The sequence below is a fragment of the Petaurus breviceps genome, unplaced genomic scaffold (genome assembly GCF_028583685.1).
Source record: "Petaurus breviceps papuanus isolate PSGF00001 unplaced genomic scaffold, PetGlider_PUasm1.0 90591, whole genome shotgun sequence".
Classification (NCBI taxonomy): domain Eukaryota; kingdom Metazoa; phylum Chordata; class Mammalia; order Diprotodontia; family Petauridae; genus Petaurus; species Petaurus breviceps.
In genome coordinates, this window is record NW_027187280.1 from 5583164 (window position 1) to 5610494 (window position 27331).

The following is a 27331-nucleotide window of genomic DNA, read 5'->3' on the forward strand; positions in this document are numbered from 1 at the left end:
TACATGGCCAGTTATTTCTGGGTGTGGTGCTGAGTATCTGAGCCCGGATTTGATCCCCAGGTCATCCTGACACTGGGGCCGGTGCTCTTACTCGCTGAGCCACCTGGCCTCCCTTCCAGAGTTCCTTTTAAAAAACTGTAGTCTTCTGTACTCTCTGAAAAGAATAATCCAGTCTCAGGGCGGCTAGGTGGTACAGTGAATAGAGCACCAGCCCTGGAGTCAGGAGGACCTGAGTTCAAATCTGGCTTCAGACACTTAACACAAAAATTAGCCATGTGACACTGGGCAAGTCACTTAGCCCCAATTGTACTCCAAAAAGCCAAAATAATAATAATAATAATAATAATTCAGTCTCCTTCCAGTGGAGTACTTCCTTTGGGGTAGTTTTGTATATGTTATGTGTTTTTATTACCTGTGACTGTCCTGGAATCAAACATGCATTTGACTGGTTTCTAAACATGGAGGTGTCTATCTGGTAAGGAGAACTTGAACTTTTCAGCATTGAGGATTGTGGGTAGTGATTTCACCTCATATAACTATAAAAGTTGACAAGGAGGATTTTGATAAGAAAGGAAGCTATTCTATGTCATTTTCCTTTGTGTAAGTGGTGATTTTGTTTTTGAAAACTAATGTCATTAAAGCTTAGAATTATAGTGGTTTACAAGGAGAAGCAATAGTTTTAGAAATTTGTATCTACTTTAGACTTGTGTATTATGCAGTATAGTAGGAGGAATACTGGCTTTGAACTCAGAAGAAGTTCAATTGCTAGTTCTGCTTATCGAGTATGTGTGAAATGTTGGGAGAGTTACTTTAGAGATGTGAAGACCTTTTGGAGTGTGTCTCTAGCGATGACCTGGCTGATCACTCAAACCTTGTGATAGAAGGAGGTCACTGAATCCGTCCACCCTGGTCTGGAAGGAGTAGAAGGAGTAAGTAGGCAGTCCAGTGGGGAAGGGGCTCCAGTTGTTTTCAGCTTGTCGCACCTCTTAATGCAGAAGGGAAGGGAACAACAGGTCCAGTGAGATGACTCAATCTTTCATTCTAGGAAGTGTAGATAAATTCATATAACTAATGGGATACATAAAACAAGGGGAGAGTTTAATCTATTTCTGTTGTAGAAGCAGAGGACATGAAGATCCCATCATACTGAAGGTTTTCTCTTAGTAAGATGATCTCTACCTTTAGTTCAGACATTTCCAGTATTACTAATAAGACTATCAACTTTCTCTCCTTAGTCCACCTCGTATTAAAGATGAACCAGATGATGATGGTTATTTTCCTTCACCTAAAGAAGATATCAAGCCTTTAAAGAGACCTCGAGAGGATGATGAGTGAGTAATGCTCATTTTGATTCGTTGGGCAGAAAAGGAGATTGCTTCCTTGTTTGGAGAGAAGCTGTCCAGAAGAGTCAATGCAATATTGGCATAGTTGCAGTTTGAAACTTCATTAATTTGACTAATTCAGAATTTGGATTCAGTGGATAAAATTAGATGGTTTTCCTTCTTTGGAGTAAAGGTTTGTTGAGCATAAATGCACAGTGCAAAAGAGGAGTAACCTTGAATATATTTAAGACTATGTAGACCAAATAGATAGCAAGAAAGACAGCTTGCAGGCGTGGTTTAACGTCAACTCTTAAGCATTTATATTGAGCCTCTTATGTCCCAGACCCTGTGCTAAGTCCTTTTTACAAATATTATCTCATTGGATCCTCACAACAGCCCTGAAGATATTTAAGATCAGAAGAAACTTTGAGTACCTTTGAAATACTTATTACTTAAAAACCAGTTGATATGCTAATTATATGTGCCATTCCAAACAGTTTCTTAAAGCAGTTCCCCAAAAAACAGTTACTTTGAGGCAACACTTTGTACGTCAGGTTTCAGTTAGTATAGATACTTGATCCATACAGAAGTTATCATAATGACACGTATTCAGACATTCTGTACTTCAGACTAGCTCATTCTCCTTTCCCTAAATTGTTGAACTTTAATTGCTCCTTTTTAAATTTACATATCTCTTACTTACTGTGCTTCCACAAATTGAGCATGGATTCACAGGATACAGGCAGGACGAAATAGGTCCAGGAGCTCGCTGTAGTGCTGAAGAAGATCTGGGGTCAAAGTCTGCCATCCAGTTCCATAAGCAAGCATTTATTGAGTACCTACTATGTGCCAGACACTGTGTCAAGCACTGAGGATACAAAGAACACCCCTTCCCTGCAAACCTTTTCCCCTCTTCCCCCCAGCACACATACAAGTCTCTGCTCTTAAGGAGCCTATAGTGTGGTAAAGAAAATAATATGCAAACAACTGTGTACAAAGTACAGACAGGATAAATAACAGAGGAAAGGCACTAGCATTAAGGGCAATCAAGAAAAGCATCTTGGGGGCGGCTAGGTGGCACAGTTAGTAGAGCACTGGCTCTGGAGTCAGGAGGACCTGAGTTCAAATCTGGCCTCTGACACTTAACACTTGCTAGCCGTGTGACCTTGGGCAAGTCACTTAACCCCAATTGCCCTGCCTTCCCCCCTTGAAAAAAGAAGAGCATCTTGTAGAAGGTGGAATTTTAGTTGTGATTTGAAGAAAGCCGGGAATTGAAAAGGAGAGGGGAGTAAAGAGTGTCCCCAGGCATGGAGAACAGAGTTTCCAAAATCAGCTTTACAACTTTGGCATTTAGACCCTGATTATCTGTTAAAGAAAATTCATAAGACTCAGGCTTCAGTTTTCATACCTTTTTGTCACTGTTGTCTTGAATGACTGATGGAATGATTTAATGAGGGAAGTAGTAGATCGATCCAGATTCAATGTTTATTCGACAAGGAAACAAGTTACTTTCCTTTTCACAATAGGCTTTCATAGTGTGTCGAGTTATAATTTTAGTTTCTAAACTTTCATTTGACAACTTCTCCCTCTTCTTGGAGTAGAGGCAGCTAGGTGGCCCAGTGGATAGAGAGCACTGGGCCTGGAGTCAGGAAGGCCTGATTTCAGCTCCGTCTTCAGAGACTTTACTAACTTTGTGACTCTGTGTAAATTACTTACTCTTGATTTGCCTTAGTTTCCTCAACTGGAAAATGAGCATTATTATAGTATATACCTCACAGGGCTGTTGTGAGGATCCAACGAGATAATATTTGTAAAAAGTACTTAGCACAGGGCCCGGGACGTAAGAGGCTCAATATAAATGCTTAGAGTTGATTTTAAACCACGCCTGCAAGCTCGCTTTCTTGCTTTCTATTTGGTCTTACATCATCATCGCATTCCCATTTGGTGGCCTTCTTTCATTCTTTTGGTGAGAAATAAAGACAAAGTAATTGATTTATACCAAAGTTCTGTCTTTTCCCCCTCTCATTCTCTAGGGCTGATTATAAACCCAAGAAAATAAAAACAGAAGATATCAAGAAGGTGAAGAAACGGAAACCAGAGGAAGAAGAGGTTAGTAAGAAAATGGAATGGGCCTTCCTGTTTGGGATTGACATCTCTAGCTCATATGATTTTCAGAGAGCTTCTGAATTTGATTGGGAGACAGCACAGTACAATGGAGTGGGCCCAGGGTCTGGTATGAGAGGCGCTATCCCTAGGCCTCTGCCATTTGCTGCCATTCTTTCCCTTTGGCAAATCGCTTTATGTCTGTGGTCCTCAGTTACCTCATTTGTAAATTGGCAATGATGCCCTTTAAAGATTCCTCCCAGCTCTTAAGTATGTTATCCGATGACGTAGAAGCAACCTTGGAAAAAATTCTTTTGTGAACCTAAGTGATGACAGTGAAATTACAAGGTCTAAAACATTCCCCATCATTGAGTGAATATATTAAATTGACCATCTCTCCTAATTCTAAGATGTACTTATCCAGATATACTCAGTCAAACCCTCCTCATCTGCTGGCTAAATGATTCCTGGTTTATTTTTCTGGGAATGTTGGCATTCTCACCATTTGAAATGACTGCCTCTTTAGGAAATTGCTCAAGTGGCTTTGCCATGTTCCCCATATTTGGTGGCTTTCTTAGATATGTTGATCTACTCAGGCATGATGAGGTTTACATATGGTTCTATGGAGGATAAAGAGGCGGTTAAAAACTGTTGCTATGCTTGACATTCCCTCTTTAGGCTACTGGTTCCCCCACTGTCCCCCACCATGAGAATTTAAGAAAATTAAGAAGTAAGTCTTACTCCATAAAGTTAGGGACCTTTTATAGTAAACCAACTAGATTGAATTGTTCTACTAGAACTTACTGTTTTAGGTGTCTAAGGATCAGCTTTGCTAGCAGAGGTGGGGAACCTACAGCCTTGAGGCCACATGTGGCACTCTAGGGCCTCAGGTATAGCCCATTGACTGAATCCAAACTTCACAGAACATATGTTTGGATTTGGTCCAAAAGCCACACTTGAGGACCTAGAGGGCCACATGAGGCGTCAAGGCTGAAGGTTCCCTACCCCTATTGTAAGATGAATAGTCCACTTCTAGAGTATTAAAGAGGGTGGCTTCACTATTTTTCTTGCTCCATCCAAATCCTGCTAACCATCTTTTATCAGGCAAGATGTTTTCTTAATATTTATTCAGATCTATGGAAGTAACAGGTAATAATAGAAAAGAAAGAAAAAGTATAAAATCATTTTTCAAGGAAATAGATAATAGACTTTCTTGTACCTCACAGTCTTGTAGTTAGTACATAGAGGAAAGGAAAGCAGTAGCTGTGAATGTTTTGGACTTTTCTTTACAGAAGGAGATGTAAGAGCTCACAATAACAGTGAGGTTAGCCTTTGACTTTGAGACTGCCTGAGGGCCAACCAATGACTAGAAATCCTAGAGGTAAAGACATTAGATAAGGGGCGGCCAGCTGGCTCAGTGAGTAAGAGCACAGGCTCCAGTGTCAGGATGACCTGGGGATCGAATCTGGGCTCAGATACTTAGCACCACACCCAGAAATAACTGACCGTGTAACCTTGAGCAAGTTACTTACCCCCAATTGCTGAAAAAAAAAAAGGCATTAGATAACTTGAGTCTTATAGAACCATCTAAAAGACTGTTTGATTCTAGAAGAAAGAATGAGATCATAGATTAAAAGTTAGAAGCAATCTTAGGGACCACCTAGTCCAGCCCCCTGAAACTGAATTTTTTATAAACCATTCTAGGAATAGTAGTGAGTAGATAAGCCCAGAAAGGTTATGAGAATGCATTTTTCAGTTCCCTGGTTCTCACAGCCTCCTTTTTGCTGACCACTTTCCTGTTCCTGGCAGTAGCACAAGTTATGGCAGCCAGATCCAAGGAATTCAAAATAGTGTTGAATGGTGATTCATGGTAGCCAATCCCTGTGCTTTTATATGTAGGTAATTGGCATAAACCAGTCTAGAAGGGAATGTGTAGCTTAAGCCCAAGACTTTGGTCTTGCTTTAGTGTTCTGTACTCTGGCTTTATGTTACTAACTCTTCTACTGAGAGAATCGTATACCTGAGCTCTTTAAATCAAGACAAGACATTGGCTTTGAGATTGAAGGTAAGGTTGTGGATAATGGATACCTTAGTTAAACCCTTTGGGAAAAATATTTAGTTGCCTTTTTTACTGTCCCATCCTATCTCTTTTCAACCTTTATTTATCCTTTCTTGCTGCCCTCCCTTCCCCCAGACAAATAAACACAGAAGATATTCAGACAAGGACCAGGCTTATTAGGGCAGGGAACTCAGATGTTGTGTAAACTTAAGTATATTTTTTTAAATATTTTTCTAGTCTGAAAATTACCCAGAAGTCCCTTAGTGCTGTTTTTTTTTCCATTTTGAGATCTGAAAGTTATACTGGAGCCAGTAGTTTACTGATGTGAACATCTGCATGGGTTTTCAGAAGCTATTAAGAGACTAGTTTCACTGAACCGTATTTCCTTTTCTTTCATCTTGTTTTTGTTTAAATGGTAATAATGCTTGTCATCTAAATAAACTCAGGATTCTCATCCGTTCCCAGGAACCACATCTTCCTTTTTAAAAATTTCATACAATTCATCTAAGTGGGGTTCAGATGCACGTTATGACATGAATAAGTGTTGAAATATTGCTGTCTCAGGGATACATAATAAAATGTATGCAAAAGCTTAATTTTCCTGAGGGTAAGGAAAGATCTGAAATATATGACTGTGTAAAATATGCATGGCATATGATATAATATACAATATAAAATATTGTATATTTACAAGCTCTTCTTACTTTAAAGAAAATTACATTTTACGTCCTCCGTTTGGTTATGATATTTCGTACCAAAAGTTTCAGTGAGCTTGCATTGTTTATGTTTGCTGCTAGATCCCTACCATTCTAATCCTATTGCCTAATGTTGGTGGATTCATGAAAACCAGGGCTTGGGGAAAAAGCCATTGTAGAAATTAATAAGCTTTTTAAGGCTGTCTGGCTGCATTATGTTGGTTTTGCTATATGATTTTGAATATGATTTCAAGTAATTACCTTTTTTTTTTTTTGCCTCTTGGAGGGCAATTGGGGTTAAGTAACTTGCCCAAGGTTACACGACTAGTTTTTTTGTGTGTGTAGGTGTTAAGTGTCTGAGGCCAGAACCCGAACTCGGGTCCTCCCAACTGTGGGGCCGGCGCTTTATTCACTGCACCACCCAGCCGCCCCTCAAGTTTACCTTTTGATAGTGGTAACACATCACTTCCCACTAGCTCAGTTGTGAGAGCATTGGGCCACATGGGTACCTAGACATTGCTAGCATAGAAGTGCTTGAGAACTAGGTATAGTCGATGAAAAATGTAGACATTCCCCTGAGCTATCTTCATCTCACAAGGTACTAATATCTTCGTTCTTCACCTTGGTTTCTTCCTTGTCCAATGGGGAGGACTAGGTGATATCTGAAATTCCTTTTAACTCACACATGCTGTGAAGCCAGTCTTTAACATTCTTATCCTCAACTCTCCAAGAAACTGTGTGTGAGTATAGTTCAGTGTTTTGCTACCTGTGAGTAGTTTCCTTCCGTGACTTAGCACTTTTTTTCTTACTGTTCTCTTAGGACAACAAAGCAAAAAAAATCAAGAACAAAGACAAGAAACTTCCTGAACCAGATAACAAGCGGAAGAAGCCCAAGAAAGAGGAGGAGCAAAAATGGAAATGGTAACATGTCATCACTAGGTTAACATTTTAGCCGTTTTTCTCTATTACCTAACTTAGTCTGTAAGCTTGAGAGTTCACTTTTGGGGTAATAATGTAGAAGGTGTATTCTCCTCTAAGAGAATATCTTCTGAAATAAGGTTCCAGGTTCTCTCTTCTGTCTTTTTTCTTTTAGAAAAATATATCTCTTAGATTGACTTAACAGCTTTAGATTAGATGTGGGTAGGAAGGAAAGAGGCTCCAGGTTGGAACATATAGCTTGATGGTACTTAGTGCTATCATTGCCCAGACAGAAAGGAGAAACTCCCGGACAGTGGTGTAGAACCTAGGTGACCATGGGGAGGGAATCATTAATACAAGGGCTTAGGTGGCAGCAACAGAGGTTGTCTAGGAGAGGTTCAAGTCAGGTTAGTAAATCCTAGCACAGATCTGGTATAGCAAAGGGGGAAAGCTATGCAGTCATAGAACAAGGAGTTTCTCAAATGAACTCAGAAAGCAAAGGGATTTTTGGGCCTCTCCCATCTCAAATTAGGAAGCACTAAACACATTAGGAAGCTCTTCTGTTTATTTCCCTCTGGTTTTGATTTTTTTTTTAAATTTTATTTCTTACGAGTTGTCAGTTTTATTGTTTCTCAGAAATAGATACATTTAGAATAGGGTCCTTTCCCTCCAAAAAAATAATTGAAAAATCACAAACTGTGCTGTGAGTTAGTTTTTGGTCTTTTATCTTACCAGTGGAGATGCACACCTACTCCATGTGATGAATTCAGGGTATATTCTAACTTGGGTATATTTCCAGTTTCCGGAAATTGACTTTGTTGTTATGATTCAGGTTCATGATTCCTTTCTTCTCTTCCCATTGATATTTGTGCATATTAGTTCCCAAAGACACGGGGAACTTTTCATAAATACAGTAACATTTCCTTATACTGTGAAACTGCCTAACAATTGAATGCTTAAATCTTTATTAAAAGATATCTGTTGCCTTTTCTGGATAATATAGTGTTACTTTTAATTAATCACTTGTACTTTGGATTCATATGACAAATAATAAGCCATAGTCTTTGAAGGTTTTTCTCTCTCTTTTTTTTTTTAAAAAGAAACTCTAGTTCTAGAATCCCACCTCAACCAAAAATTGATTGAATTGTGGATGAGTGATCCCACGGATCAAGAGATGAATAGCTTTTGCCAGGTTGTTAATGCGTATTTCCCCCTGAACCCCAATTTCTTAACTTCCCTACAATGGATTGAAGCCTGAATGTCAAACTTATTGCATACATATCATGCAGTTTGTTTGAGAATGTGACAAATTCACTCAGAGATAAGAAATACACACCTACCCATTTCCTGTCACTGTAGAATTACTTTGCTATATATTAAAGAATTCAGTTTAGCTTTTTGAAAAATATTTATTCTTTTGATATCACTTTTCAGTCTTGTTTTCATTTCCCTTGGCCATGGTGTCACTTGTTGGTAACTTCTAACCACAGAGCTTAGATGGCCAAGTCCTCCATTTTTTTCTGCTGCTTCCCCTTACTCGCCACCTAAAATCATCTCTTTTTATCACCTTCAGAAACCTCAGCTTTTATAATAGTCCTAATGAAAAGGCAGAACTGAGTGGCTTGGTGGGTTGATCTTAAGCCCAGGTGAGCCTGACTGTCTTTCGTTTTCCTTTCTCTTCAGTATGGACCATTGTGGCTTCCAAAGCCACTGCACCTGTCCCAGAAGCGAAGGAGATTTGCTGTATTCTGAAAGTCTGACTTTTCAGGTGTTCTTTTTTCCTCTTTTAATCTTTATACTTTCCTTCCAGGCAATGGGGACTTCCCAGTCTGAAGGTGCTTGCTGTGTTCAGATTTGGGTCTGGTTCCTCTTCTAAGCTGACTTACATCTCATAATTTCTTTACAGGGCAGGACTTAAGCATTCTCAGGGCATTTTGTATTCCTTTCAAGTCAGTTCTTAGAATGCCCCAGTCAGTTTTTGTTTCTCCTTCAAATGCTTGTCACTGAGAGGCTTTGTTTGTTGTGCATGAATGTCAGTCTTCCCATTCCAGTGTATTTGTTGTACTAGCGGATTTCCCACAGTTCTGTCCAGAAGCACCTCTAATTGTTCAAACTGCATAAGGTGACAGAGGAATATTGTTATTCTCTTCTGAATAATTAAAATGTTCAAAGATTGATTTTCTAATCTGGTTTATGTGCTTCTTTGTTAAACTCACATACTCGAAAAAACTCCAGCTGCTTTCTGACTTTATCCTTGAGCTCAGTTGGCAGGCCATGACTTCCAAGACCAACCCTCCCCACCCACTTTGAACTATGTGGGGCATCCAGATAAACTTCTTATGTTCCCTCTATATGCTGACTATCCCCTTGTGAGGTATTTGTCCCAATCTATTGGACCTTAGTAAGCTTGGCATTCTAACTATTTCTCAGCTCAGCTGGAACACTGGACTGGTGGGCTGAAACAGTGCAGGAAATGTGACCTGCTGTGTTCTTGTATGAGCTATTCCTGTGGATGAAGAGTGCAGCCATTACAGCCACAGCTACTGAGAGATACTCTGATGGAGTGAATGTGCAGGATCTTTTGTTAGGAAGTAAGAAAATCCAAGGTCACCAGAGGGGAACTGACCTTTACATTGGCAGGTTGTGGTGGGAGATGGGACTTGATCAGGATTATAGAGAGAAGTGTTGTGTCTTGGAGCAGGTGTTTTGGTTTGGTTGGATAAAGTGAGATTTTGGTTTGGAGGGGGGCATTGAGGAGGACTTTAAAAAAAAAACTTTTCAGTTAATCTCTACCTCTTTCTAACTGAAACTGCATGAAAGGGAGGCCTCTACATTTTACTCTTACCTGGCCAGACAAAAAGTAGCAGGAAGCCACTGGCAAAGTTGGTGTTGTAACTCCCCTTCCTTGAGTTAGGGTCCCTTCTAAAATGAAGTGCCGCAAGTGTGCCTTGTGATTTTCTCAAATCTTTATTTAAAACCAAGGGCTTTGTAACTGATGGCATATGGGGAGGTGAGGAGGGGCAGGTTTGAAAAAAGTAGCTCACTATTGCTGGTGATCAAGACTCATATAAAACAATTTGTAATTTAGTATTAATAAAGTAAGTTTGTGCTTCCTCAGATTTACTTTGAATTCTTTCAACATAGATGAGGCTTTTTAGCATAACATACAGGGCAGAGTGCCTACCATGGTGTTTTGATTTTCTCCTCACTTATTTAGCCCAGGCAGAGAAACCTGGTTTGTCTGTACAAACACTATCTTAACTACTCCTATCTAGTAGAAATGGTTGGTTTATACTAGGGGTGGGAAACTTGCAGCCTCAGGGCCACATGTGGCCTTCTAGGTCCTTGGATGTGACCTTTTGACCGAATCCAAGTTTTGCAGAACAAATCCTTTTATTAAGGGGATTTGTTCTGTGAAGTTTGGATTAAGTCAAAGGGCCGCACTTGAGGACCTAGAGGTTCCCCACAACTGGAATAGACTCACTGGAACTGCAGAGAGCAGAACACAATTCTGCATTTCTTTATTATTATTATTTTTTTGAGAATTAGGGTTAAGCAACTTGCTTAAGGTCACACGGCCAGTTATTTCTGGGTGTGGTGCTAAGTGTCTGAGCCCTGATTCGATCCCCAGGTCATCCCGACACTGGAGCCAGTGCGCTTACTCGCTGAGCCACCTGGCCTCCCCTAAGCAATTGGGGTTAAGCAACTTGCTCAAGGTTACACGGCCAGGTGTTTCTGGGTGGGTGCTAAGTGTCTGAGCCCGGATTAGATCCCCAGGTCATCCCAACTCTTATTCGCTGTGCTATCTGGCCGCCCCTGTATTTCTTTATTTTTGCCAAAGGTGAGAGGCAGCAGGTAAGAGTATTCTCTTGCTTATGGTTAGGTTGTGGAGAAGGAAGAACAAGTGAAATGTCCTGCTCCTACCACTAAACCTTTGGAAGCAATCCCAAGATCCAGGTAGAATGTTGTGTACCAGTGGGGAAAAGAGGTTATCACAAGCCTTGGGCCCCTCTATTTTCCCCACACTCTACATATGTACCTGCTTCTCACACTTTCTTCTGACCTCTGCCCCCTCGCTGACTCTTCTAGGAGTTGAAGAAGTAGCGGTGGTGCCATATTCCTAAAGAACATTTTTTTCCTAAAGCAATGTTACACATGTATTTGGTTTTCTTTTGTTTTTTGTTTTTTGGTTTTTTTTTACAATGAGGAGGTGGAGAAGAAAGTAGAAAGGAGAGAAAATAGATTTTTTTTAATTGAAATTTTTTATTTAATTTTTATTAAAAAAAGAAATGTTGCAATGTAGGTTAGGCCCCCGAGCCAGTGTGCAAAACCTATTTAACTTATTCTTCAGTACTCCAAAGATTTGTAGTTAGTTAGCATGGGTGCCCCCTCCACTAACATATCACAGCCCCTCCTCAAACCGAGTAGCCGGCCTCTAAGAACCACAGTGACCAAAAGCTTCATTACCATGTAGCCAACCTGCCGATGAGTCTCTTTGAACTTAGCTGTGCTGGTCCTTAGACAACAGCCTCATACGCTTAACTCTGCAGCTGCATTTTCCAGCTTGGTAGGACCTGCTTGGCCTTGTGCTGCGCTGACAAAAGCCTTTCAGAGCCCTGGGTCACCTCCATGCCATGAGAAGGCCTCATGATAGAGCTTTATTTGTAATATAGTGGAAATGTGGACATCTGTATCAAGCTTGTTTATTTTACATTGTAAATATATATTTCCAATTATATTATACATTAAACAAAAATAGGCCTCTTTCGGCTAACCTGTAAATATAACCACCATTTACAGTAATGTTACTGAAGGAAAATGTGTTATATAAACAACCTAAAATGCACTCCTGTAATTTGGTAGCTTTCTGTATTTTACTACTGATAGCCCTTCTAGAGAGAGCAGCAGACAAAATTTTTTTTAAGACAGAGAAAGACTTAGTAATGTTTGAAATTGTTCCCAACTATTCCTACCTGATATATGTGACTAGTTCAGAGCCCTGTTGAAAGAGTTTTGAGCTTCTAGTAAAAGATGACCATAATAATAGGGAGTGAAGAGTCCTAATTATTGAAATGGCCAAGATTCCATGGGAACTATAGAAATGGTTTGCTCAAAGATCCATTTAACTTTGATATTCACATAAAATTGTAAGAACTGGCTTACCTATAGCTGATCAACCCCTTTCCTATTGTGTGCTTTTTTCCTTTAACCAAGCATTTTCTACCCCCCCCCCCCAATATTCTCATCTCTTACCCTTTCTGATAATCCTCACTATAAAATTTCATTAGGAATGACTTGGAACTGTTTTGTCAGGAAATTTTAAAGCAGACAGAGGCCTAGGATTTTATTTTCACAGCAGGAGACATTGATCCTATGACAATAACCTATTATAGGACTAAATTCTGTTCTCCAGTCTTCCCACTAAGATGGAACTGGTAGCGAGTGTCTGATGGCCCATAGTGACTCCATTACAATTAGAGGTTATAGAGAGCTTCAGCTAGACAAGATGAAATAGGGAAAATTGTATTTGAATGAAGCAGTAGGACGAGAGACAACCGGGCCACAAAGAAGCTGGTGTGAAGTAGAAAACTAGATTTTTGGAGATTGAGAAAGTTTTGTGTTTTGGGGGAGGGGGAGGGGAGGGAAACATCCTTTTTCTCCTCCCATGTCTGTTCACCACCAGCACATAGTTATTTCTCTTAGAGTTCTAATGGTTGTGAATAGGTCAGGCGGGACATATTTGCTCATGGGTAGAAAACACTGCTTTGGCTTTCTAATGTTTTTTAGTAGAAAGAACACTGAACCTGGGAGTCAGGAAACCTGGCTTCTGGTCCCAGCCCTTCCATTAATTTAATCTTCTCCCCCAACTATCCCAGGCTGTAGTTTTCCCATCTATTAAAAAAAAAAAAAGTGCTGGAGCTTGGAGTAAGATGAGGTTCAAGTGTTAAGTCCTGCAGTGCTGTGACTCTAATAGCACTATAGTTATGATTTGAATACTAATTGTATTTCTTTGGCTTGATATTGCTGTTATTGTGTAATATGTATTGTTTTATATGTTAGAATTTCAGAGTAGTAAGATGAAAATGGTATCCATGTATATGCTGACACAGCCTTTTGAGGGGCCTTTATAATTAACTTTTTTCCTTTGAAAAGGGGAGAAGTGAAAATAGCATTGGTGAAGCCTGAATATTCATTATGAGGTTTTACGGTTTTAAGTGGGGAGAAAAGTTGCCAAATCTTAATGGTTGTTTATTGGAGAGACAAAACTTTGCCTATTTTAATAGTGCTTTAAAAGACCAAGTGAGTTGATGATGACAAGGGCATTTAATTTGCTGACTTTGCTAGATGCACCCTACATTTTGGAATTTAAGTTACAGATTGATACATCTTCATTCCCCAAACAAATCATGCTTTTGTACTGAGCTCCTTATACTTACTGTTGTGAATACCTGGTTTTTCAGGTTGAGGGACAAACTTTGGATACACAATTGGAATTTCAGAGCTTTCCTAGTCAACCAAATAGACGATAGGTTCCTTGACATTTGATGGGTGATGTTACGCAAGGTGATTGCTAATATAGGTTGCCCCCCTCTCTTATAAAGGTGGGAAGAAGAGCGCTATCCTGAAGGCATCAAGTGGAAATTCCTGGAACATAAAGGCCCTGTGTTTGCTCCACCTTACGAGCCTCTGCCAGAAAATGTCAAGTTCTACTATGATGGTGAGTTGTTCAGGATTTGTCTGGGTTGTGGTCATGAAGAACGCTGGTGTGGTGACCACCCCTCCACAGGGGGGAAGAGTTGGAGGTAGGATCTAATGAAATACATCTAGTCTTAAAACAGTGCTGTGAAGAAACTTCTAGTTTAGTTGGTTTTCATTTTCAAACTCAGAAGTTGATCTAAAGATCATCTTAATGTGAATAGTATTTCTAGGGACCCTTCTGATCACATTCTGTTCCATTGTGGTCTCTCTGTGAATGAATTCATTGGGAAAGCCAAACTCATGGCAGCCTATTTTTAGGAAATGGAAAGGCAAACCTATGTTTAGAAAACGTAAAAGTAAATTGACATGATACATGTCACAGGAAATGGACCTAGAATTGTACTGTCCTTGGGGTCCATGAGGGAATACCAGATTGAGCACAGTACATGTATGCATCTACTTCTGAGTTCATAAATCACAGAAGTGGCCTTTAAGGTCTAAAATGGTGAATTTGACCATCTTTGTCATAGACCTCTATAACCTGAGTGCCCTGAAAACAGTTTGAATTGCCTTATGATGATAGTTAACAGTAACTCTGTTTACTTTGAGGTCCCCAAGGGGAGGAGGGGCCGTTAACATGTTCTCATTTGCAAAGGTGGACTGCCTACATTGCAGTGGAAAAAGCACTGACCCTTAGCTTGGGTTCATGTTTTGACTGTGCTGCCTCTCTGACCTTGGGCAAATCTTTGAGCTGTCTAGGCTTCAGTGAGCTTATCTGAAATGGAAGAATTGGGTTAGATAGCCAAGGAAGGCCTTTCCAGTTTCAGATCTATGATCCCATGAAGGCTGGTCCTAGTCATCTGGTTCCCCTGCTCTCATCTCTTTTTAAGGGAAGAGAGGATCTCACATAATTGATTATGACAAGAGGCTATGAGTCAAGCTGCATCCCAGGCCACTGACTCCAGTAAAGCAAGATAGCCCCCACCCCCAACAAGATACCTTGACCAACAGAGTCCCCCAACATTAGCCTCTTCCCAGTCACTTGGGACAACACAGATGAGAAGATACCCTGGTCCTAAAGGCCTTGGTTCCCCCCCCCCCCCACACCTCCCAAGCACAAGAAGTTTTTACATCAAGGGAAGAAGCAAGATTTGTTGACATTTATATTGTGCTCTCAAGTTTATAAAGTGGCTTAAAGACATGACCTCATTGATGCTTTTAGCCACCCTGGGAGGTAGGTGCTACAGGTGTACTTATGGCACCTGTGGTTTAGCAATGTCCCTTGGGACCAGTGGTCCTATCAAAACCACACTGTGGTTCAAGGTTCAATAACAACATACTAGTAACTTCATAACTTCAGCAAACAGAGGTGACTGTATCATCTGAGATACTAATCAGTAATGGGTGAGATCCATCTTCTGATTCTTCTAGTCTCTGCTTTGGCTTGAGTAGGCAGGTGTTGTGCTTTGAGCTCTCCATCTTTATTCCTAAACTTTCTCCTCCTTTTGACTGAATAGTCATCCCCCCTCCTCTCCTATGTTTGTAACACTGATGTTATCTTTACCCTTCCCTCTCCTATCCATTCAGTTACCAAGTACTGACCATTTCAGCTCTGCAGCATACCTTGAATTGGTCCCCTCATCTTTCTCTCTAACACTACCACCACCCACCTGAGCTATAGTAATAGCTTCCTTACACATTCTGCCTCCCCTCTCTTTTTGGTCCAGTCCTTCCAGATCACTGCTGGATTCCTTTGGCATAGACACGGTCATGATCGCTGCTCAAAAATCTTGAGTCTCTCTTTTGTCTATGGAAGAAAGTTCATACTCCTCTGCCTGATATTAAACGCTCTGATAATCTGCCTTTTCAGCCTTATCTCATGTTCCTCCCCTCTGCTCTTTCTAGCTGCCAGCCAAACTCTACTGCTTTCCTCAGCCACACCCTGCACTTTCGTACCTCGGCTTTTGCCCACCCTTTTCCTCACACCTGTAATAGCTCATTTAATTTTGCACCTAACACAATCACTATGTAATAGTGTGTATTGTATTACTTGGTGTTTGTGTCTTATCTCCCATTAGCCTGTGAGCTCCACGAGGGCAGTTACTATATCTTATCTAAACTTTGACTCTCCTAGGGGGGCATAGTGTTCTGTACTGAGTGGGTACTTGATAAATGTTTGTTGGAGCTGGCAGCCCCACCTCTGGAGCACTGCAGCTGCAAGGCTTCTGCTCTCTGTTCCCTGGATGGCCGGTTGGTCCATTGGCCACGGCAGTGCATGCAAACCCATGGAGCTGGGCACATGCTCACAGGCATTACTGGCATCTCATATGCAGGATGACAATCTCAAGTTTTCCCTTTTTCTGTGAGCTAGATCCATATTGTTCATATCTCAAAGTAAACCAGTGATTAACTCGGCTCTTAGGTCTGTGATAGGTAGCATGTATAGTTGGGACCGTAACACCTGCAGTACCTGCCTCACAGGGGTGTTGTGAGGCAAGGACTTGGCAGGCCTGTTCACATGCCGTATATACTTGTGTTTTTATCATTTTTACCATGAAGTGGTGAGTTTCCCACAGGCGAGAACTAGAGGAGGAAGCAGTGCCAGTGATGGGGAGTTCCAGTTAGATCCCCAGAGTTGCTTCAGATAGCAGTTAAGTGTCTCATTGCTCATAAGCACCATCCTAGGAGGCATCTCCTGTGTTTTCATGTGATGAAGTCATAGTGTGGACATGAGGGTTAGGTCTGCCTACATTTGGTAAATGGGAATAGTACCAAACATAACGAATTGGCATTGTGGGAAGACTGTCCGTGTATAAATGTAAACACTTGGCACATAATTACTCTTTCATCTGTACTCAGAAGCAAGGTGATGTTTCAGGGGTTAACCTGTAATATATCATTCCCTACAAACCCTTGAAGAAGAGGTAGCCATTCAAAGCACAGCCTCTCATTGTTTGGGTAAAGATTAGGGGCCAAAGGTGGTGTGCTGGACTGTGGCTGGGGGCTGGGAGTTGCCTTTGAATGTTCTTTTTAGGAAGAGAGAAAAAGGTTCCCAACTCAGGGCTTCTTTTTTTTTTCCCCTGCCCTGATTGAAATCGCAGGCTTGGACTTTGTCTCCGTGTTGATTCTGTTAGTCAATTTGGAGTCGTTTTCTTTTGGCATTGATCACTAGTATTGCGCTTTCTGATTTGTAATCATCACTGAGGCCTCTTTCCCACATGCTTGCCCTTCCTTGGCTCCATGTCCTGTGTAGGCATCTCAGATATTCTCAGCCCTTTGGACGAACTAGTGCCTTGTTCTGCTCCCTCTGGTCTGAGTTTACAGGTTTTTGCAAGCTCCACCTAGGGAGTAAGTCAAAACTGGTCCTACAAGTGTTCTTGGGAAGTGAATTCTGAGTCACCTGTCAGATTCACATTCCCATAAAAACCTGCCGGGGAAGGGGGTAGGCCCCTGCTGTGACTAAGAGCATGAGCTCCTTTTCCTGGAGGGACATCAGGTTTTTCAGCTCTGACTCAGCAGTTTTTTCTTCCTGGATCTCAGTGCTTATCCTGTTCCATAAAGTGATATCATTGCCAGGAACAGCCATATCACATTCTCACCACCACGACTGTCATCAGCTCTGGGAAGCTCATTTAAAATTCACTGACATTCCAGAGGCTAGAGGAGTCAGAATGGACTCCTGTGGCCACTTGGCCCTTTGGCCCCTTCTTGTAGTGAAGCTTTCAGGTCAGGACTGGCCATGCTGACTGAGAGGATGAGCTTCTCTCCACTCACCAGTGTCAGAGACAAAGGGCAGCAAGCTTTATTTTTTCCCCAATCAGAATATCCTGGCATATATTTACATTATAAACATGTATTCATTTGTATGTGAAATCTGATTGTTTGCAGTATTACTTTCTTTGCTTGTGAATTTTTGCTTTATTTCAGTTCTTTCTTATATCTAGTAATTTGCTCCCACAGCTGTGTCAAGGGTTCTGTGGGGTTCTAAGCCTTTGGTTTGCCACCTTTGGGTTAGATAATCTAAAAGTAGACCTCTTTGTGTGGAAAAGAGCGCCATCTTTTGGCTAGTTCCGGAGGGATGACTAATAATGACTTTTAAATAGGCTCGTGTTTCTTCACTATGACCTTGGCAAGTTGCTTCCCCTCTCTGGGCCTGTTTTGTTCTCTGTAAATTGATGAGCTAGGTGATCTCTAAGGTTCTTTCTAGGTCTGACAATTTGTTATTTCAGACAGAGAGGATAGCCACAGTCCACTGAGGCTACAACTGTCTCCTGAAATAACATCCTTGTTTTCTGACAGAACTTTGGCTTTCTCCTTGCCTGAACTTTGACTTAGAGCTAAATCCTATTTTCACGTAAGGGGATTGAAGCAGATCATCCATGAACAGAAGGTAGATCTATAAAAACACATTTCTCAGGAAAATTAAAATTTACCTTAAAAATTTTCCAGAGGAAAATAGTTTCAAAGATGGTCAATAAATAAAATAATAAATAAGTAAAACATCTTTCTACTCATCAGTAAGTATAAATAAAAGCTCAGTGTGTATAAAACTCACACTTATCAAACTTTGCCTCTCAGTTATTCAGTAAAATTGGTATTGCTTTGCAACAGAAATGGAATGAGGCAGGAAACCCGAGAAACTAGGCCTGGCTCCGTGATTAATGCTTGGCCTTTGGCAAGTCTTGTGGGCCTTCCTGTCCTTGTGTAGAAAGCGAAAGGATGACCTAAGGTTCGTTTCAGTTCTAACCTTCTGTTTGTTTGCTGCTGAAAGCCCTAAGACCGTTCCTCAATTTATGAAGCGCCGCTTTTGTACAGAACCCTGGGGAAGACACAGTTCCTGTCCTCAGGAAGCTCAGTCGGAGTACTCAGTTTCACAGGGAGGGAACTATATGTAAATGAGGATCTGACTTCATAGTACTCATATTGGAAAAGACGCTTGTCATTTCACAGAAAGAGCTGAGCTTTCCTCATGTGAGTCTGCTAAGTTTTTAGTCTGTCCCTAGGGGCTACATTGCCTGAATCAGCAGCATCAGAAGCCTGTTTCAGGACTTTTTAAGAACTACCAAGGAAATGTATTTGACTGTGGTGACTTGGTTTCTAGAAAAGCTATCTTGAGTCCCACAGGTCTTGGGAAAAGGGGTGGGCTTATATAGAATGTGGCTTTAATTCTTGGCTAACTCTTGTTGGGAACACCTTTTCTGTAGGTAAAGTCATGAAGCTGAGTCCCAAAGCAGAAGAAGTCGCTACATTCTTTGCAAAAATGCTTGACCATGAATACACTACTAAGGATATCTTTAGGAAAAATTTCTTCAAGGACTGGAGAAAGGTAAGCCCCCACAGATTTTAGTAAAATGGAACTTTAAAAGATTTTTTTTTTTTTACAATGTGGCAGAATACTTTTTAAAATGGAAATGTGTTCTCTAATGCTGGCTGACCCAAATATGATCATGTACAGATTCTGTCGCAGGGTCCATCTGAAGAGCTCAGCATTTTCATAAAGATTTTAAACATCGGTGGGAAAATGTAAGGAAAAACACATCATTGTGTTCCCATGACGGCCAGTGCAATGTAACAACAAGGCCGCGTTGAGGTGGTCTGGAAGGCTAGGGTTCCAAAGTCACACATAAGTTGCTTTAAAAAAAAAAATCACAAAAATGACCCCCAAAGTCAGTGCACTGATTGGAACATAAGTAAGTACACCAGATACTATACTGAGGGGAAAACACTGCAGAAAGGTAATCTCTATTTACAGAAGAATGATTTAAAGACATTATGCTTTTCTTTACAAATAGATGTAGAACAGGAATTGTCTACTTTTTAAAAGGAACTTTCAAATCTTCAATATAGAATGGCACTAGAGAGGTGAGAAGGAACAGGAAAAAAATGATTCTCCATTAGAGTTAGAACTACGGCAAACCTTTATAAGTTATGCTATGTGGTCACAGCAAGTTATGAAAACCTAAGTTTTGAAAGAATTGATTTTTGTATCTGAGGCAGAGCATGCCCATGCCAGTGAAATCACAGGTCTCTTGAAGTGTACTACTGATAACTGATGGAGCAGTTCCCTGGAGTTAGAAGGACATTTGATAGGACAAGCAGCAAGGTACAGTGGGAAGAGCCCTGCCTCCGGAGTGAGAGCGTCTGAGTTTTAAGTTTCACCTCTGACACTCCTGGTGTGACCTGGGGGCAAGCTACTTCACCTCATTGAGCCTCAGTTTCCTCATTTATAAAATGAGGAGGTTCAAAATTAGATGGCCTCTTGAGGTTTCTACTGGCTCTAGATGTAATCCTTTGATTGAATTTAATAATTATTGAATGAGCTTCTAATACTCAAGGTAAGATCCTAGGCTTTGCCTTACCAGAGTACCCTTCTATAGTTTTACTTTAACAGGAATAATTCCATGTGTATGAAAGTAATTCTAATGCAACATGGAGTGTCTTGTCTTAGAAGGATTACATGAAAGCAATGGGTAGATAATGGTTACATTGACAAAAAGTAGGCAAGTTAGAAGAAAGAGTAAGTGGGTTTTGAAGGGAGAAAGAGGATGAGTTCATTTGGGGGCAGGTTCAGTTTGAAATGCTTCTGACAGGACATCCAGAGGGAGGTGTGGCATGAGCTTGGAAGTCAAGGTCAAGATTTGGGAGGTTTTATGTAAAGGTTGGTAGTTGAAGCTCTGAGAGTACATGACATTGTCAGGGAAGAGTAAAGAGTGAAGGACTGATCTTTGGTTAATAGCTGTGTTTAAAGGTGGGTAGGAGGAAAAAGAAATTCCAGGAGTTTATAGGAGAACTAAAACAGTTTTCTGCTTCGGTAGTCGGGAGAGTACATACAGATTTGTATATCATCTGATCAAAGTAAGGCTCTCTAACATGAGCTAAATGTATGGTCTTGAGAGTGACTGGCATATAGTATAGAGAGAAGACCTCAGTTCCTCTTGTTTAACTGAAGAGAAGGGATGCTGTAGTATATCCATTGTTTCCTCTTTATTCTCCCTTACTTGGTTTTGCAACTTCTGCAGCCCAACCTTCATTCATATTTGACTGGGGCTTTCCAATGATGCTGGCCAGGTGGTTAGATGATAACAATTAAACTTCACTAATTCTGAAATCCCTGAGAAGCAGCCTCATCTAACTGGCAAGTGAGCTGGTGAAGCTTTGCTCAGGTTGGTGCTTGGTGTTAATCTCATATCATTCTTCTCAGAAACCAGACCTGTACCAGAAAACTCTTAATTATTGTGTCAATGTTAATAAACTGCATTTTAAAAAACTAAACTTTTCATTAATTCAGACTGGCTACCTCCCACAGCACCTCCACCTGAATTAGTGAAAGTTTTCTAAGTAAAATGGAAGAAAATGAAAGTATGACATTTTTCTTTCTATCTTTCTTTGTTCCTTTTTAACTTGCCCCATAATTTTACCCACCAGGAAATGACTAACGAAGAGAAAAATAATATCACCAGTCTTAGCAAGTGTGACTTCAACCAGATGAGCCAGTATTTCAAAGCCCAGTCGGAAGCAAGGAAGCAAATGAGCAAAGAAGACAAACTGGTACAATGTCTATATTTTTAAAACCTTTTCACAACAACACTAATAATCACAGTCCTCATCTGCATAGCCCTTTATGATTCTAAAAAGGGCTTTACATACATTTCCATTTGATCTTTATCACAATTCTCTGCAAATGTTGGTTGTTGTCCCCACAACAGATAAGGAAACTAAAGTTGGGTTATTTATCAAAGGCCAAATGAAGGAAATGAGAAAGCTGGGTTTCATACCCAAATGTTCTGACTTTATATCTGTCTTCTTCATATAATTTCAGCTGCTCTTAATTATAATGGTTGATTTGTCGATCTACCTTCTCATTTTTGACCACCACTTACTAGACTGGATGTATTTATCAGTAGGCCAGTATCCTTGCCCTACAGAAATCTAGTTTGAGTCTTGCTACCTTCGAACACGAGTTCTTGAGCAAGTATTTGATTATTTGAATAATCAAATAAAAATCTAAGAGTTCCGTTGACCAAACTGTAGCCCAAAGATTTTGTAGTGGGACATTTGGTAGGTGATAGAGCTACCCCAACTCATCAGCTAGGTAATTAATTCATACCTGATGTTGACTCTCTGGCTCTTTTCCTTAAGCCTAGTGACACCTGTCCCGAGTATGCCTCCCTGTTTTAGCTAACAAAGTAGCCTTGCTCCCAAAGGTTTCTTTTGACATCTTTCCACTTAGTACTGTCTTCTCCATTTAGGGAAGAGGAGGTACAAAATTGAGCGGGAGTTATGGACAGAGAATGATAGGATTTTCTTGCTGGTCCTAATAAAGATGAAACTATATTTTATATAATTGACTTGGGGTGGAAGGGAGGAATCAGGCTTAAGTGACTTGCCCAGGGTCACACAGCTAGTAAGTATCTGAGGCCAGATTTGAACTCAGGTCCTCCTGACTCCAGGGCCAGTGCTCCATATACCGTTGCCACCTGGCTGCAGTTATAATTGACTCTCAGGGTAAGCGTCTAAGCCAAGGCCATCCAATCCTACTTTGAATTTCTGCTGATAACTCTTTTTCACAGTTTGTGTTGCTGATTTTTATTAAAGACTGATGATTTTCCTAAAGTCTGCTGATTAGAATAGTTACATAGGGTTTTTCAAAAGTCTTAGTGCAGTTGTAAGCTATTTGGGATACTCTGTTTACCTGAGGACTTCATTTTTACCAAATCTTTCTATATCATAGGTATAAATAAATCCTGAACATCATATTCTTAGAGAATTATTTTTCACAAGGAAATTTTCCTAATCTTCCTTGCCTTTGGAAAAGATTTTTTTTTCTTCTAAAAATTTTTTTATTACTGTCTTGTTTTTACATCATCTCCATTGCCTAATATATCCCTGTCTCAAAAAAAAAGAATTTTAAAAGGGGAAAAAACAGTCTAGCAAGACATACAATCACCTCAGCCAAGTCTAAAATTATATGCAGCATTCTATACCTTCTGCTTCTGCAAGGAAATGAGGGAGGTGTAGTCTTTTTTTAATTAAATTTTCTTTTCTATTGTGAAGTTGACAAATATAAATATTTCCATAAGCAAAAAACAAAACAAAACAGAAAATGGTTTATGTGTGAAATTATGAATCTCTATTACATCACACAACTTGGTTTCTTAAAGTACATATTAAATCTAACTAATGTGTTATCTACTTATACTGCCCCATTTGTCTCCTAATCAACTTCCTTTTTTTTCTCTCTGTATATTTTCTTTTTTTTTCTTTTTTCTTTTGCTTTTTGGAGGAGGAGAGGTAGAGCAGTTGGGGTTAAGTGACTTGCCCAAGGTCACACAGCTAGTTTTGTGTTAAATGTCTGAGGCCGAATTTGAACTCAGGTCCTCCTGACTCCAGGGCCAGTGCTCTATTCACTGTGCCACCTAGCCTCCCCTCATCTGTATATTTTCGAAATATTTCTTTGATCTTCCTTTCTTACTGGCATCACTATCACCACACTTCCTACTCCCCTTTATTAAAACCCTTTCTAATCTCTCCCTAAAAAAATACCTCCTTTGTAACAAGTAAATATAATCCAACAAAGCTAATCCATATCTTGGTTGTGGCTGAAAGTGTGTGACTCATTCTTTACTTCCAGACCGATACCTTGCTGGGAAAGATGAGAAACATGATTCATCATTAGTCTTCTGGAATTGTGATTGATTGATTGATCATTACATTTATTCTGAGTTATTTTTGCTTACAGGATAGTAGTAATTATATAATTTCTTATCCTGATTCTGCTTACTTCACTGTTTCAGTTCATATAAGTCTTCTCATATTTTTCTGTATGAATGTTCATTGTTGAAACAATTCTGATAGTCCTTGTGGGCAGCTTAATAGAGATTTCTTTATTTTTTTATTGTTTTAAAAACAGAAATGTTTTATTGGTCTTTTTTTTTTAACCTGACTTCCTAATAACTCCTTCCTCCCAACCCTAATTAGCCAATAGAATTTTCCCTTGTAACAAGGAAGTAGTTAAACAAAATGGATTAACCCTTTGCCAACCTAGATTTTAGAAATTATTCAAAGTGAGATTGATTCTTCTTACTCTTTCCTTTCATTTGTGCCTCATCCCCTAACTTTTTCTGATAACTCCATAGGCCCTTTAGGAGGAGTAACAGTAGGCCACAAAACAGCCCATAACTTCTCTCATAGAAGCCCAGACACCACACAGTATAAAGACATTAATCTACACTCAGGGAAAGGACTTTTGACAATGCAAGCACACAAGCGGGGCAATTTGATATGAGACATGAGGTACTTGATCATTCCTGAGTCTGACCATATAGAGTAAGACTTGACTCATTTGTTGACCAGGACCACTGTGACAATGGAAAGTTGGAAGTGCATGTAGGGCAGCACAGCCCAAGATTTGTCAGAGGGGGGAGACTGTAGAGGGCTGCTAAACCACATTTGTACTTCCTTTCTGTGGAAGAGAGGTGTGGGAAATCAAAACTGTTAGTGGGGCAGGAATATAAGGAGGAAGAGTTGATTGCTGTTTGGTGAGAAGAGGGACTTCTGCTAGAACAGAACACCAATACTATGTCCTGGCATTTATCAGGCAAGAGTAAAGAGGGGAAAGAGGACGGAATGATAGGACCCGAGCTCTGGCCCGGCCTGAGGGGTGGAAAGGGAGGTCAGGTCCTAGTTCAAAAGTAGTAGTGCATTAGGGGATGCCTTACAGCACATCTTGCTGCCCAGGGAGCAGGAGCAGGCCAGAGAATAGCAGTGGATCACAGTTGGACCAAAGAGAGACAGGGTTTAAAGTGGGGAAAGGAAAACTGTTCCTCATAGAGGCCCACACTTTCCTGAGAACACCTTTGCCTCCCTTCTCAAGGATTTTTTTCTTCCCCTCAGAGATTCGCCCTTTCAAGTGGCTCATGTTTTTCCCGGGTCCATGAACTTTTATTTTTATATTTGGACAGCTTTATTTGAAGATGATTGGTTTCTTTTGTAATCCCATGCATTTCATTTTATGTATTTAAAAATATTGTTTAATTTAAATTTAATTTTAAATTTTAATTTAAAAATATTAAAAAATCTTGGGAAGGAAAAAAGAAGAAAGTAAAAAAGTGCACAGCACATAACAAAAGAAAACTCATGAGGAAGCAAAGATGGACAATTCACAAACACAGTGACTTATTTATCTTATAGGTTTTCTTGAAATGAAAATCTATTGTTACATATTTTGAATTCTCTCTTATATTCTGTGATGCACACGACATGCTTTTTTTCCCTAAATTTCTATTTAAGTTTATGATATGTTTTTATTTTCCCCATTCTGTATTTGTGTTCTGGTGTTTGAGTCTAAAATAAAATTTTGAAGAAGAAAAAAGGGGGGGGGCAGCTTTGTGGCGCAGTGAATAGAGCACCAACCCTAGAGTCAGGAGGACCTGAGTTCAAATGTGACCTCACCAAATCCAGCCTCAGACACTTGACACACTTACTAGCTGTGTGACCTTTGGGCAAGTCACTTAACATCAGCCTTCCCCCCTCCAAAAAAATCTTGAAAATCCTGAGAAAGGATCTATAGGCTTTATTAGACTGTCAAAGAAGTCAAGGTCACAAAACATGTTAAGAACTTCTGGCCTAAAAGACTGATAGTTTTGTCTCTGAATGACTGCTTGGCCTGAATTGTTCTGTGTGGTCCCACTGCTTTGGAAAGGCAGTGTATCTGTGCCTCTGAGGGAGGACTCATTTTAGCAATCTTGCTGAAAGAGCACTGAAGTGGTGGAAATCTCTGTTCTATCCTCTAATAACATTAAATCTAGGGCCCTCTTATCTTCTCTGCAAAAGTGTAAGTGTTGGAGGGTCCATGAGTCTGTGCAGTTTAAACTCTGTTTGACCCCACTCTCAACTCAGCCTCCTTGAGCTTGAGAAAGTCACTTCCCTGATTGGGGAGATATCATTTTCTTTCCCTGCAAAAATCCAGAAATTACACTAAGTGGACCTTCTGACGTGTTAGGCATTTATAGGATTTCAATTGTCTTAGCTGCCTTACCAAAAGGATATGCTTCCTATAAGTGTTACTTTTCCATCCCCATTGCCCAATAATCAAGCTTCTAGAATGCCAAGAGTAAAGAAACTTTTAGTTTTAGCATCCAGTTATCAGCATAATTAATTAAAATGGGAAGCTCCCCAGTAGCCCTCTTCCTCTGAGGGGGCGGCTTAGCCTTCCCATCAATACGCTTATGGTATCCCAGGGGTTCTGCCCCCTCCCTTGGAGTAGGATCCACTCCATCGCCAACTCAGATGCCCTTTTATACAGCTTGCTCTGAGAATGCTTTGTGGTACTTGTCCCAGATATGAAAATTCCTTAGTAATGGCTCTGCCTCCAATGATACATGAACATCAGCATGTATCACTGAAAAAAAAAAGTTTGATCAGTGAAAAGGGAGACAGCTGTGGTGTGCCAAAGTGCTAGATTTAGAGTCAGGAAGTCCCAGACAGTGTTCAGCTGTGTAACTGGGGCAAAATTTTCTCATCTGAAAAATGAGATTAATAATAATTGGACATCTCATTTCACAAGTTGCACTTTGTAAACCTTAGGGCATTATAAAAATGTATCGTACTCTATACATTTATTAAAGTAATATAATCATTTTAATTTTAAATTATTATTAAATTGTTGTTTAAAATAAAATAATTCTTGTGCTTAGAAGTTCAGAGTAATCCTATTAGAAGAATCCATGTTTTCTTTAGTCCTGGTTTTAGGGTAGAGTCAGGGGTAGGATGTAATCTTTATTCTAGATTCCTTTATGTTTTTTGGGTAAGACTCTGGCTATTCAGAGGAATAAATCATTTCAAATTTTAGTCCTTAAAGATCACTTGTACCATGTGATAATTCTAAATTCAGAATGATTGGGGTTCAAATGAATGTTTTAGTTGAATTTATTTTTTAATTGCTTTTTAATATCTATATACACTTTTGGCCTATAGGCCAATAGATAAAATATCCTAACACATGATTGAAGTCTGAATTTGGTTTTAATATTTTGTTTCTTTCTTTTCTTAGAAAATCAAAGAGGAAAATGAAAGGCTATTGAAAGAGTATGGTTTCTGTGTGATGGACAATCACAGAGAGAGAATTGCTAACTTCAAGATTGAACCTCCAGGTCTTTTCCGGGGTCGTGGCAACCATCCCAAAATGGGAATGTTGAAAAGGCGGATTATGCCTGAAGATATAATTATCAACTGTAGCAAGTGAGCACAGTTGTCTTTGGCTTTCTTCTTAAGTGCTTAAAGTAGTAAAGGGGATTGGGCAAGAGAATAAGTGGGAAGGCTTGCTTTATTGGGGTAGCATATAACTCTTTGAAATTGCCCAGTCTAATTGGCAATGTGCGAATTACATATGGCTAAATATTTCTACTATTTGAGGGATTTTTTTTACTAAGAGTAGAGAATGGGTAAACTTGATCATTTGTACAAATAAGACAAATTCACATACATGTCTGTGTGTGTGTGTGTGTGTGTGTGTGTGTGTGTGTGTGTGTGTGTGT

At 40.0% G+C, this 27331-nt stretch overlaps 1 protein-coding gene across 1 annotated transcript in view; it reads left to right on the plus strand.

The window, feature by feature from the left end:
• Positions 1-27331, plus strand: part of TOP1 (DNA topoisomerase I) — a 123341-nt gene that overhangs the window by 74843 nt on the left and 21167 nt on the right. The window contains exons 5-11 of the mRNA XM_069063576.1: positions 1236-1331; positions 3356-3431; positions 7000-7100; positions 13700-13815; positions 19001-19122; positions 21222-21344; positions 26848-27035. Coding sequence (XP_068919677.1) covers positions 1236-1331; positions 3356-3431; positions 7000-7100; positions 13700-13815; positions 19001-19122; positions 21222-21344; positions 26848-27035 — 822 coding nt within the window. The remainder of the gene's footprint in view (positions 1-1235; positions 1332-3355; positions 3432-6999; positions 7101-13699; positions 13816-19000; positions 19123-21221; positions 21345-26847; positions 27036-27331) is intronic.